The following is a 13,848-nucleotide window of genomic DNA, read 5'->3' as shown; positions in this document are numbered from 1 at the left end:
GCGAATGTTCGTAGAGCCGCCAGAGGACTTGTGGAAAAGGCCAAATTCTGTTCCTGCACCGGACTTTGAATAAAGCATAAAGCATCTTTGCACTGAAACACAAAACCCTACTTAAGTGAAGCTGTTTGCATTAGTCAAAGTGCTTTGTGAAGTCCATAGGGTCCGTGGCTCATGATTTGCGACCCTGTTAAAAGACTGATTTGGAAACTCACGTAGTTGACGCATGCCTGTTTTTTTTTTGTTTTTTTGTTTTTTTTCAGAACAGACCTGTAGCTTTTATATAAAAGTAAACTACATTACCCCAAATGTTGTATTTCTTTGAAGAGGCTTTGTTTCTTTTTGTATATTGCACATTGTCAAAAAAAACTATATTTTTCAGATCATATGAACTAGCAGAACATATAAATATTACTCATTCTCATCTCTTCCAGAGAGACTAAAATGATAACAGTCATGATGTAATTACAATAAATCAAAATAAATGAAAAACTGAGACAAATATGTATTTTTTGCTAGTGGACATTTCTATTCATTTATGTGTACGTGGTGTTGTTTTTTTTTTTTCTCCTCATAATTGATGTTTTGGATTTTTTTTTTATGATGTCGCTGCTTTCTAATTTCCGTTTTTCCCCACCGGCTTTGCCAAAAAAGAAAAAAGCTGAGGAATATTGTTCATTTCCCACCCTAGCAGACTTTGGTCTTGCTAGGTAAGTTAAGCAACTAGCGATACCAGTGATCAGTCTCATGCAAGGGATTTTATGCAGATTTTTTATGGACTTTCTACGGCTAAATTATCTATTTGGAGTTTTCTATCATACTGCTTTTATATGTAGCATATTTATATGTTTTCATCTAAAGATAAGGTTTGTTTCAGGTTTATCTGCTTAATAATGTTCATTTATTCAGATTATTATTTTATTTATTTTTCAAATTTCTTTTCCTTTTTCTATCTTCAAAAACACAGACTTTTCTGCTTAATATGCCAGTGCATTAGACTTGTATGGTATCTGCAGTTGGTTTCTGTGCTGTGTGTCTATTTTGATGCTTTAATAGAATATAAGATCCCTTGACTTTTAGAGGTTTCTAATAACATTTCAAACAGAAATTAAATTAAGGACTATTTCTTATCTTTCTTATAGCAGCAAAGAAAAAAAAATTAATAACACAGTTGAGTTAATTCAGGAACCAGCCATATTATCTGCCTTTTCTCTAGAGTTCCAATCTGAGTAGTAATATATTTTTTTTGCTCTTACTTTCTTGGCACATTTCAAATCATTTGTTTTAAAACTCTGCTGCTCTGCTACTGAGAAGAAGGCAGATGATAAGGCAAAAGATAGACCTGCTGTGTAATATCCCACAATTTTCCCTTCCCCATGGATGTTTCATTAGGTGCCTGTGGAAAGTACAGTGCCAGCTCCGGCCCCTGGAAGACCTGCCTCTCCCACTGTGCGTCCTTTGCTTCCTGTTGGCCCAGTCAGGCCGCTGAGCCCAGCCAGGGGTCCACGAGACCTGGCGTCTAAAAAGAAAAAAGGTCTGCTCTCTAAGGGGAAGAAACTGCTCCAAAAGTTCTCAAAGTAAAAGTATGAGTTTGATTTCAAATTCATATGACTACAACAGCATACAGATTTCTATCTCAAAAGGGAAACAGCCAATCCCCAATGTGTCAATAAAAACTAGGATTTAAAAAAAAAGAAAAGAAAAGAGAACACTTTCACATTAACATGCCACGTTCACATTATGAAATAAATCTAATATCCAGATGAAAAGGAATGACATGTATAAAGATGTCACTCACATGTCAGTGAGTTTGCTAATTGGCTGTCAGAATAAAAGCATCTTTCCATACTGTGATGTAGAGGACAAAAAGATGTTATATTTAAAGAATTAGCCTACTTCCGTTGCTATTTCCATTTTTAAAATCAAAGTGCTGGATTTTGAGCTAAATATTTAATCTCAGATTTTAATGTTTGGTATTGCATTTAGTGATGAATAGAAACGGTTCAAAAAGCACTTCAAATATGGCCTGACGTTGTGCGTCAAATAGCAGTATATGCTAACCTCCAGACCATATCAAGTGCATTAGTCCGAAACACAAAAAGGACCACAATAAAATAATATATTTCCATTTAAAACCATTTTAGAAAGATGGGCAATGTGCAAAAACGCATTACTGACCAGGACAGTCTATGAGCAAATCCTTTTAAACATTGCTGTGGCCTTCATCTAAACTCAGTAAGTACAGTATATTACCTACATCTGATGTCTCCATACATCAGTCTTTGCCAAGTATTCTCTCTTTTGCTTGCTCCCTATCCCGTGGTTATCACGAGAATGACTCTGAAGTTATAAAAATACAATGGAAAGTTTCTGTGTTTGCCTTTCAAATCGCACAATCTGTGTGTGTTTTGGTGAATGGAGTGTGTCCCCTCTGCATCCATGTTCGTGCAACCCCTTAAACTTAAAAGGGACAAATGTTGTTATAAACTTTTGTGATAATGTGACGTGCTGCTAATTACAAGTTGTTTTCTGTTCCTTTCTAAAGTCAATAAGGGTGGTTCCGTCTTCTCAAGAAGAAACATTTAAGCAAATATTGTGTCTTGGTGTCTCCTTAAAGGGATAGTTCGCCCAAAAAATGAAAATTTTGTCATCATTTGCTCACCCTCAAGTTGTTCCAAACCTGCATGTGAACCTTTCTTCTGTTGAACATAAAATAAGATATTTTGAAGAATGTTGGTAACTCGTACAGGTTTGGAACAACTTATGGGTAAGTAAGTGATGACAAAAAAAAGTAGCGTTATTTCTGGCAGGTCACGTTAGTCAAGCACACGTCAGCTGACTCTCAGCTGATCCACGTCTACCTATAGGAATAGACGTCTATCACTGTATACATATATAAGCTCCTTCAGTATTATCAGCAGCTATCACGTTTCTCAGGAGCAAATTACCCTCCTCCATCCCCAGCTCCTCCTCTCGTCAGTCAGGAATTGGCATTGAATCAGACTAAATTCTCGAATTATGCTGTATATTAAAATATTGACATTAATGATATCTGCAATACATTCATGTTGGTTCTGTTCTGTTTACCCTAAGGGGGGTTATTGCTGCTCTTATCCATGCATGGATGCGCAGGGAGTTCTTGCCCAGAACAGAACCATACCACCAATCCAAACTGTATGCTAATTGTCAATCGTATTCGATGATAGTGGTCCTGACAAAATTTTCATTTCTGGTGAACTATCCTTTAAATTCCACTTTCTGAAGGCTATGTTTTTTTTACAATGGAAATTTTTTCCAATGTTACATATTAAATTGAACGTATTTTATCAGTGTTGGCTTATGAGTGCCACGTTTTTAAAACGTTGCATCAGGTTAAAAGACAAAACCCGGGAATTTAATTTTTTTATTTATTTATTTAGTTTTAAACGCAAGAACGCGTTCTGTGTGAATGGCCCTTTTTTTTCACCCCAGAATTAAAATTTTGTCATAACTTACTCATTCATTACATTTTTTTTTCTGTGGAACATGAAAGAAGACATTTTGAGAAATTATTATCTTTTTTTTTGTCATACAATTGAGGTCAATGGTAACCAAAACTGTTTTCTTCACAACATTCTTCAAAATATTGTCTTTTATGTTCTGCAGAAGAAAGAAAGTCGCAAAGGTTTGGAACAACATGTGGGTGAGTAAATGATGACAGAAATTTCATTTTTGGGTGAACTATCCCTTTAACACTGGTTTACACAAATAGGTTGGGCTGATATAATGAGATCATCTATAGGCCTAAATGGCATATCCTTGCTGCTGTTATCATTGGCTGTTTTTCCTGGGGTCTTTGCTTGCTATGGTAGACAAACTTTTTGTGATAGTCTCTTTGCTGAGGACCATATAATACACATTCTCAGCTACCAAAATACAGGTTAAATACCCTCAGGCAAAACTACCTATGATGGCTCAGCTGTCTCAAGCTATAATAGTAGTTTATATTAAGGGCAAATTATTTTGCATTAACACAAAACATCTTGTCCCACAACTGGAAATGCGAAGTTGTGCCAACATTTGGTGGAATCTCAATAATGTGGCCGGTTAGGTTTAGATTGCACTCTTGAATGGTTTGATCCAGGGTACTTACTGTGTGTTTAAAAAAAAAAGAAAAAAAGAAAGTTTTTTAAATCTTTGAAAAAGATTATCTTAAAGCTGCAGTCCGTAGTTTTCCCTCTTTGTCGCCATGTCTGTTTGAAATCTGCAATTGCAGTTATTCACAGAATTATCAACTTTACGTGCGTTGTGCCTCGGCACGGCACAGCGCGGATGAATCCAATGTTTTGAGGAGAATTGTCAGTCGCAATCACAGATTCTACTTTTTGGAAGTATGACCAACATAAGAATTTTCACCAGAAAATATCATCTGAACAAGTAAGTAACATCCACTTTTGTTCTGACCAACTAAGGGGAAAAAAGCATTGCAGTAAATCGTGCTGATTAAATCTAACGATCGCTTATGTCTTACCTGTCCAGCAGAAAAAAAGCCGTCTCTGCATCCGTTTTGAACCCCTTCAAAACACGGAGTTCACGCCACCTTTCAAAAGCCCTTGGGATATTTATCCTTGTTTTCGCATGGGCCCGGTTGCAGTCTCTTTTTTTCTGTAGCCACTCCGACGTCTTTTGCATTTTACAACGGGTGAATCTCCAGTTGTCACTGGTGATTGTCGTTTGAACCTTTCTGGATCCGCCATCAAATTGATAAGTTTAATTATATCAAGTGCTGTGAGAAAAGGCTATAAATCTCCACCTCCAACATCCTCACACACAATATAGCCTACTAGCCGAGACTCCTTCTTTATGTGTACAGATGTGACCTAATGACGCAAAGACATGCTCGAATTTCCCGCGGAAATCCATTCCAGGAAATCCATCCTGGAATTAAAAACATTATTACAAGCTTACCGTTTTGAATCGAGCTAAGGCAAGGAGATAGTTTTTAACACTGGCTGTTTATGTACTTGCTCAAAAATTTATTTTGGATAATTTTTAACCCAAAAAAGTTACGGACTGCAGCTTTAAATGTATTTAAGCATTTTAATATAGCCTATATATGTGTATATATATATATATATATATATATATATATATATACACACACACACATATATATATATATATATATATATATATATATATATATATATATATATATACATATACATATACATATATATATATAAAAATGACATTCATTTGGGGTGAATTAAGTTTATTTATTGTATAGAAGAAAAAACATGGAAGGTTCTAATTCTAATTAAATAATAATAATAATAATAATAAAAAGTTGGATAGCCAAAAAGGAATGTATGAAATGTTCAGCTGCTTGTATAGCTTGCAACATCATTTTGCCAAAAGAAAAATAAATAAAAGAGATTACATATATTTTCATTTAACAGAAATATCTCTATTATTATCATGAATCCCGAGTGTTCGTTGTAACTGGATGATGTGTTCATTTCTCGGTTACTCTTTTGTACTCCATTTGTAGATAATTTATAAATGTTTATACTTAATTTACAGACTTTTTTAGTGCTTTCAAATTTAATATTCAACAGTGTAAGTGTTATCCATTGGTGTCTTCAAGAAAAGATGCTCAAGTCGGCAATTCTGTGTTCGCTCTGTGAATTAAAGAGAGAAAAAAGGACTCGTTGGTCTACTGATATGGACAATTGTGTGGCTGTGCATGTGTAGAATTGTGTAAAATATACATTTTCTATGAAAATAAATGTGATATTTTTCAATATCGGACTTGAACTTTTCATGGCAAATCACATAGCACGTCTCCCAACAGCAAACACAACAATTAATACAGCGACAACCCAGTAGGTGGCAGCAGTGGCTTCAATATCTTCATATCTCCATCAGGCTTCATGGGTAAGGTGAGTGAATTAATATTGCTGCGTTTTTGGGTGAAGATTGATGTTGACAGGCCATATTCAACTCTGTCAACATCCGAGAGCTGCATTTATCACACTTAATGACGGGTTATAATCATCTAGTTAATCAATTTCTGAGGTGTCATCCTCCTTCTTAGGATCAAACTGGTGTTACTCAACAACAACACTAATGTTTAAAAATTAAAAGCACGTAGTAAACAAACATGGGGAGTTAAATGAATTCAACCAGTCCAAAGCTATTCCATGACTTTTCCATATTTTTGGAAAATTGTTGCTGCTTTTTTCATACAACGACAGTGACCAGCAGAGTCTATCAAGCATCAAAACAGCTAAATAAATAATAATACTTTAAAAAAATGTAAAAGTATTTATATATAGGGGTATAAAGGTGCACATTAAGAAAAATGTGCTTTTCACTACTCCCATAGTGTGTGATTGCAGAAAAAAAATGCTTGAATTGAACACTGATGGAGCAACAGATTTTGTTTAAAAATCTTATAATTGTATGAGGTGGCAAGTTTGGCCTTTTACCCCACACATGGGGTAAGGATCACCAGCATGGGGCAAAAGGCACACAGTATTGATATAAATACTTTAGCTAAAATAATATGTTTTTAATACTAAGATAATATTTGTTCAAAACAATAACTTTAGCAAAGTTTGTACTCTTTTCTGTTCATTTTGATAAATAAAATAATTACATTTTGTTCAATAAATATACTGTCATTAAAATATGTTCATTTTAGAAAATACAGATTTTTAAAAAAAAAGTAGATCCTTAAAGCATTGAAAATAATTTTATACGAATGTAATGAATTAACAATAAAATATATTTTATGTTAAATATGTTTAAATATGATGGTCATTATAAATGTATTTATTATCATGTTAATTATTGTGCCTTTAGCCCCAACAGCCTTTAGCCTTTTACCCCAGTTGAGAATGTTTTGGAAAGTGCTGCGGCAAGTTTTTGTGCCATATAGCGGTTTAGAGGAAAATCAAATCAAATGTGCCTTTTACCCCGGTGCGCCTTTAGCCCCGTTGTACCCTATATGATTTGTCAAATATGATTCATTGTCTTCTGAAATCTAACAATAACTTTGTGAGACCAAAATTTTAAATTTTATTAAATTTAGATTAAAATAATATAAATAATCTTAAAAAAATAACATCATAAACATTTACCACACTATTTAGTTTATCTATGTCCATATTAGAAAAATGCTGCGTTGATGACAAAACACATTGAATCTTGCATGTGAAGTAACCAAATAAGAAGCATCATTTTTAAATTGTGAATTGTGTAATAGCTGACCCTCAGGGGACGGCAAGATTATGAATAACGGCTAAAATTCGGACTTATACTTTCCCCCACTACTTTTATGGAGCTATTTTATTTTGGGTGAATTGAACTTTTGTTATATGGACGTTTTTACATTACTACTTTTGTGTTCCATGGGGAAAAAAATAACCACTTTGAGGTTTGGAAACAGCATAAGGGTGAAAAAGTAATGAGAGAACTCTGAGTTGAACTATCCCTTTAAAAAGACTGCTGAGAGGAAAAGAAAGTGCTTGAGCCTGCTGCAGAGGTTTCAGTGGAATATGCTGTACCGAAATTCAAGAGGATGAAGTGAGGGCCAGCCCTGCCTAGAGAAAAAAAGGAGGAGAGCGAGAAATGATTATGCTCGTATATCACCGCGCTAGGCTTCTCTTGCTCTTGGCTCGGCTCTCCTTCCTTTCAGGAGTGAGCTGTAATGATCCCGGGGGGCCCTGGGCCAATGGATGTTTAAAATTCTCTCCGGCTTTGACCTCTCGATCAACGCCTTCTTTTAACAAGGGCCCTGAGCTGGGACACAGGCGCCCATTCATCTTCCTGCTGCTTTTTCGTGAATATTTCAGAGGCTGTAAAGCAGCTTCTTTTCAGAGAGCATTGTCTAACTGACCCCTGAATGACAGAGGTGTGTTCAATGCAGGTAACTCATTGGATAGGTCAGGGTTGGACACAATGGCGCACATTTTTCATGAATATGTTTTGACTGAGTCGTCTGTGACGGGAGAGTCTCCTTAAATGAACCACAGTGCCCGTGCTGAGACTACACTGTACACTGAAGTACACTGAAGCAGTGCTTGAGGCTTTGTTCGCAATTAATGTCCTCTACAGCTCTACTCGGAAGGAAAACGCCTGCCTCATGCCACCTAAGATCTGATCGGGAATTTGCAGGGCTGACCTTTTATAAAACTAGAATAACTTTCAGCAAATTTGTGTCTGTGTAATGGAAGCAAGCCGAGCTCACGACCCCTTCCTGAGGGAAGGTGTAGAACGACATTGCAGGTTAGCAGTAACTTATCTCTCCATCCTGTATGGAGCAGAGTGATATACATCCACGACATGCACTGCAGAGCGCATTCATTCATCACCTGCATAGAAATTCAACTCACACTGAGCGAGAGCGCCTCTGCTCAACTTTATCCATAGATCAACGTCACAAAGGCTTTGACTGAGGCTCCCAAACTCCATACTTTTCCAAAGGACAGTTCCCACTGCTCCGATTGACGGACGCCGTTTGCCAAAAGTGACACATTTGTTGTTTTATGACTATTCCCTCAAACTTGGGTGATTTTTTAGCATAGCATTGAAATATACAACTTCTCAAATTTTTCTTAAAGAGGCTTGAGCAGCGGTTTTACCAAATTCTGCTCTTGTCTGTATAGCGCATAAAAAATTAAATAAAAAAAAAGCAAGTTTTCTTACAGCATATTGGCGGTGACATCTCGGAATGTGATTTATGTGTGAAGGGTGGTGTATAATCATTTAGCGACATGGAGTCGGTCATGGGGTTGGTAAGATTGATATACATGTGGCCATTGTGGTATATTTCATTTTCTAAGTAGGTTTACTGTCATTCTGTGTTACTGTGGCAACCTATCATCACACGATCCTCATCAAGATAAAAAGCTCAAGTAAATTGTAGTGCAGCTGATGTGGTTTGTTCACATACACAAAAATCTTAATGGAATAGGTCATCAAAATGGGTCAAACTCACTGGCGGGTCAGTTTACTGACCACCATTTTATATTATTGCTACTAAGCTGTTGTTCACCTTTGAGTATCACGGCTGTGGTCTGTCTCACACTGCTAACATCTGGACATCTGAGCAGATGGGGCTGATATGATAACAGAATGTAAACTGGGCCATGGGGGAAAATTCATTTTCAAAAGCATTCCAGCAAAGGCATCACAACTGGAGGGATCTACTAGTACTGAATTGATTCAAATCCAGATGAAATGCAGCTGCATGTTGAAATTCACAAGATAAATGCATAATATCCATTGCATAACTTTGTACCTTTGCACAAAGTGGTAACTTTTAAATCGAGCCTCTCACACAGTATTTGGCATGGGCTGCCTTTTGATTTATTCTTTGCATTAACGGATGGTACTCTGTGTCCTTGCAGATGAATTTGTGGCACTTATCAAAAGGCAGGACATAAAATCGTGCTTCGTACTGGTGAAAGACGCCATCAAGCACTACAAAGCAGCAAAGGTACAGGTTATACTGTGTGTTCTGACTGACAGGAGATTGATGACGTTCCCTTTAGTGAGATCTTCTTTAGTCAGAAATCACAGGGAGTTTATTCATTCACACTGACTCTGAATATAAAGTGAAAAGCTAACAAATACCTCTTGGGGAATATATAACCTAAAATGTCATAATGATGCATTGACTTCTACCGAAGGTATTTCAATATGTGACTAAAGCTGTATGAGAAATAGTTGTCACACGGATAAGTTGTTTCAAGGGCTATACATCAGTGACTAAGCATTTGAGTCAAACATCCAATTACTCAGCACAGTGGTTTTGTAGGCCTATAATGTTTTCAAAAACCTCAAACTCTTATAAAATTATATATAAGATTTATATATATAAATGTCAGGTTGCTGTCACGTGTATGAATTTTAAATGTTCAAAAATGTATTAATGACAATATTTGTAGTGTAATTTTTAATTTTTATCTCCATTGATTTATCTCATTAATTTTTGCTGTTTAATTAGCCCAATTGTTTCCCAGATTCACCCTCAAATGTTTCAATTTTCATGAAAATAAAAGCTAAATATAAACACTAGTCTATATATAACAAATATAACAAAGTATGACTTTTCAGTATTTAAATGATTTTGTCTTATTATTTCTCAACTGGCTGAAGTTCAGTGAGTGTCGCTAGTCGAACTAGGATGTTTAAAAAAGAAAAATCGTCGATTATATTTAAAATAGCCTAAATACATCCTCGTCGTCAAACATAATCAAAGAGTATAGGTACTTCTATACTCTTTGACATAATAAAAAGGTCGCAGTAACCATGGGAGTCATAACAAAAAATGTTTTAGACACATTGGCAAGGCTGGGCTATTCAATACTGTTCCATTGTGACAACTTCGTGTAACAAAATGCCCGCGAACTGTATTTCTTTCCTGGCACCAACATTGGAAATGTTACAATTTAAGGTAGGCTATGTGTCTCCTCTCCACTAGGCCTACACGAATTAGCCTCGGGCAGTCCACAATTTGCAAAAGTACAAGTAACACTTATTTATTTTAATGAACCACTTTAAGCAAACTTTTACTTTTATTTTACTGACGCTGCGCTGGCCTGTCCAGTTTTCCTGTGCGTACTGCATAGCTGAAGTGTGTTCCAATCATAGACTGTAAAAAATAGGTTCCAATCCAGACACATTTGTTTAGCTTACGACTACTTTGACCGTCAACAGGGGCCGCTTGCGCGCTACACCACAACACTCATCTGAAGAGACTGAAGTGTTTGTGTGTGAGCTGCACAATACAACTGCAAGTACGTTTTGAACAACCATCCGGACACAAAGTTTAATTTATTAAATATTTACATATTTTTAATCTTATACCCCACACTTCACTCTTGGATCACTTACGCGCAACAGTAGCCTATATTACCATGCAACACCTATTTATATTCATGTAGCTTATTCCTAACAATAAGTAAACATTGCTTAGGCTGTAAAATGATTTAAATGGTCTGTCGCTCGTTTAAACATCATCTTTTAAGTAGGATTTTGCTGATTGTTCGTCCACACATGACAGTGAAGAGAGCATTGACAGGCGAGATTGAGACACCATAAAGCCACATGTAGCCTATTTCATTTGCGGGGGATTACGCTCGTGACATCTAATCGTTCAGACTCAGATGAACGTGAGGTCCAGAAACAGCAGCACGTGAATCGGTACAGCGCAAATCTTGAACTTTTACACGTTTTTATTTATTTATTTCAAACTCATCAGTGATCCAGTTTTAGCCTTGTCTACCGTGACAACTGTTTTTACTTTCCATGTCATGTGAGGGCACCATGGTCACTTTCTTTCCTTGATTTTGGAAATAGTTTTAAACCTTACATGTGCATTTTTCTACTTTTATTTTTTACTGTTATTATTATTATTATTATTAGGCTTTTTAAGTCATTTAAGCTCCAGTTTGGACTGATTTGTGCAGACGAGCACAATGTTGGTGATGGTTCTAGCGTTGTGCCTATCCTGTGCAGAAGGTAAGACCTTTCACATCGTCATTTCTTGCTGCTGGACATTTCTACATAATTTCATATACTATCCTGTATCAGACTATCCAGGTAGAGTTCGGCCACAGATAGCCATGTTTTCTAATTTATCATGGATGATTTCAGAATCTGTGAGAGTATGAAAGACCTCTGAATAAGTTTGCATTAATATCAGTTATTTGCATATTTTAATTGCAGCCTGAATTTTGAACTTTATTGGAGGTAACTTTTTGTAAGTGCACTTCAGCAAGCATCAGCTGAGCACATTAATATAAATGTTACTTAAGCTTCATGGCTATAAATATTACTTTGCATAAGAAGTAAATATGGATTTAATTACAATTTGCTTATATAATTAACTGCATAATGCAAATATAGCTGCTTAGTTATTACTTTAAGTGGATTATTTTATAGTGGAATTCAGACTTTATCACAGTTGTTTTGAAGTCTGCGTCCTGGTTTTTAATAGTGAAACTGAGAGTAGGGAATTTTTCTTCAATTGTCTTGATTTACATTGAATAAACCCCTACTTGGAAAGCTCCTAATTTGAAAATGATATGCTGTTGAGTTTTTAGTAATGCCAAAAGCAGCAAAAATGAGAGAGTCTGACAAATAGGCTTGTCATCAGTGCAGAGGCTCAGTCCTAGTTTGAGCTGTGCAAACTCAGTCATGTTTGGCCTAATGTTCTTAGACACTGCACTGACACTAGTCCTTTTCCCCCCTTGGGCTCAGCCATTAACCTACTTTGAAACACCACTTTCGCACATGAGATTCCTAGTCTGAGATTCAAATATATTGTTTATTTGACACCTATTTTTTTCTATACAAGTCAGTTAATTGGATGCCAGTAGGATGATTTATCACATGGATTAATGCTGAAACAAGAAATTTACCAGTAGGTTATTTATTTATTTACTGAACTTTATTGTCAGTTAGATTTGTGATAGTTACCTAAAACATAAATGAAGGTAGATTTGACTACTGACAGAAGTGAGGGGTTGGTTATCTATAAATTCATACTGTATTTTTTCATCCCAGTGATCTGCCAAAAATCATTAGGATATTAAGTAAAGATCATGTTCCATGAAGATATTTTGTAAATTTCCTACTGTAAATATATAAAACATTTATTTTTGTGAGTGAATACAGCACAATCGCAAACATAAATGGACAACTTTAGAGGCATTTTTCTCAATGTTTAGGTTTTGTTGCACCCTCAGATTCCAGATTTTCAAATAGGTGTATCTCGGCCAAATATTGTCCTATCCTATACATCAACGGAAAGCGTATTTGTTCACCTTTCAGATGATGTATAAATCTCAATTTCAAAAAATGTACCCTTGTGACTGGTTTTGTGGTCCAGGGTCACATATGTTCTTTTTTTAATTGGAAGTTGACAACCTTCAAGTGTCATCCTGGGAGTTATGCATGGGAGCTTTTATACAAGTGCACATTTTTTTTCACAATCTCTGGTTACCCCTTTGTCAGCCATTAGTCATTTTTGTCACTTTTATTTAGCACTTTATTTCGATAAAATATTTTCTAGTTTATTATATTACTATATATATATATATATATATATATAGCATACCGTCTCTTCTAGCTTTTAGAGCGTAAAACAGTAATGGCTATACTACAAAATCAGGTCTCTGACACGATATGTGCAGTGACAGATGGGTTTGACTCTGCTATGCTCAGATTAAGAGAAAACAGAGTGTGAAAAATCAAATCAATCAAAAATTTGATCAAAAAACCCTGAAGCCTTTTTCTCAGATTAAGTGTTAGCGTAGTAAACACTAGCCTCTAGTCGGATACCCTATATAATGGAAACACAATATGTGCATTATTTCAGCAGAATATATTTAAATGCATACAAATATAATCAAGGTTTTCTCAAATTGTTGTGGTTTGTTGTTGCTCCACTAAAAAGATTTTCTTTTAAGAATAGCAATCAAATTTGCGTATGACACAAAGACCAGCATTTGACAAACTCTTCCAAAAACGCACAGCATGTCAAGATCAACCTTCAGCTTTTCAATGCTGCACTTTAGCAATCAGAAGGCAGTGTAGCCCCTTCTGCCTGTCAAAAGGTAAAGGTTAAAGCATAAGCAAGATGAGTGATTTGACAAGCTGCTTGTCTGGACACACAGTACACCTGATCAGAGTGATGTTGACTATTTTTGCCTCCCCCTGCGTTGCTTTATTCCAAATCATCTCCAAGAGGGCAAATGTTGTGTTTTTTGCTATTGAAGTATTGCTATTGAAGTAACAAAAAACATTTTGTGGGCTTGACGTCTATGGAAATGTTTTCTGAAAAGATTATAGACT

At 35.8% G+C, this 13,848-nt stretch overlaps 2 protein-coding genes across 8 annotated transcripts in view; both read left to right on the top strand.

Annotated features, from left to right (window-relative positions):
- The window catches only part of rimbp2a (RIMS binding protein 2a), a 75,844-nt gene extending 70,702 nt beyond the window's left edge, over positions 1-5,142 (top strand). For 6 of the 7 annotated variants that reach the window (XM_084137682.1, XM_084137683.1, XM_084137686.1 and 3 more), the window contains one exon: positions 1,390-5,142. In XM_084137682.1, coding sequence (XP_083993808.1) covers positions 1,390-1,578 — 189 coding nt within the window. In that variant the 3' untranslated portion in view covers positions 1,579-5,142. The remainder of the gene's footprint in view (positions 1-1,389) is intronic. The other variant, XM_084137687.1, reaches the window with a different exon arrangement.
- A 6,012-nt stretch (positions 5,143-11,154) lies between these two features.
- LOC311096897 (transmembrane protein 132D) overlaps positions 11,155-13,848 on the top strand; it is a 30,167-nt gene continuing 27,473 nt past the window's right edge. Inside the window, exon 1 of the mRNA XM_084136312.1 lies at positions 11,155-11,511. Within this exon, the coding sequence (XP_083992438.1) occupies positions 11,469-11,511 (43 nt within the window). The 5' untranslated portion in view covers positions 11,155-11,468. The remainder of the gene's footprint in view (positions 11,512-13,848) is intronic.

Source organism: Abramis brama (assembly GCF_963993115.1).
Source record: "Abramis brama genome assembly, chromosome: 15".
NCBI lineage: Eukaryota > Metazoa > Chordata > Actinopteri > Cypriniformes > Leuciscidae > Abramis > Abramis brama.
The sequence above is the reverse complement of the archived record's forward strand: the minus strand, read 5'-3'. Positions and strand labels throughout refer to the sequence as shown.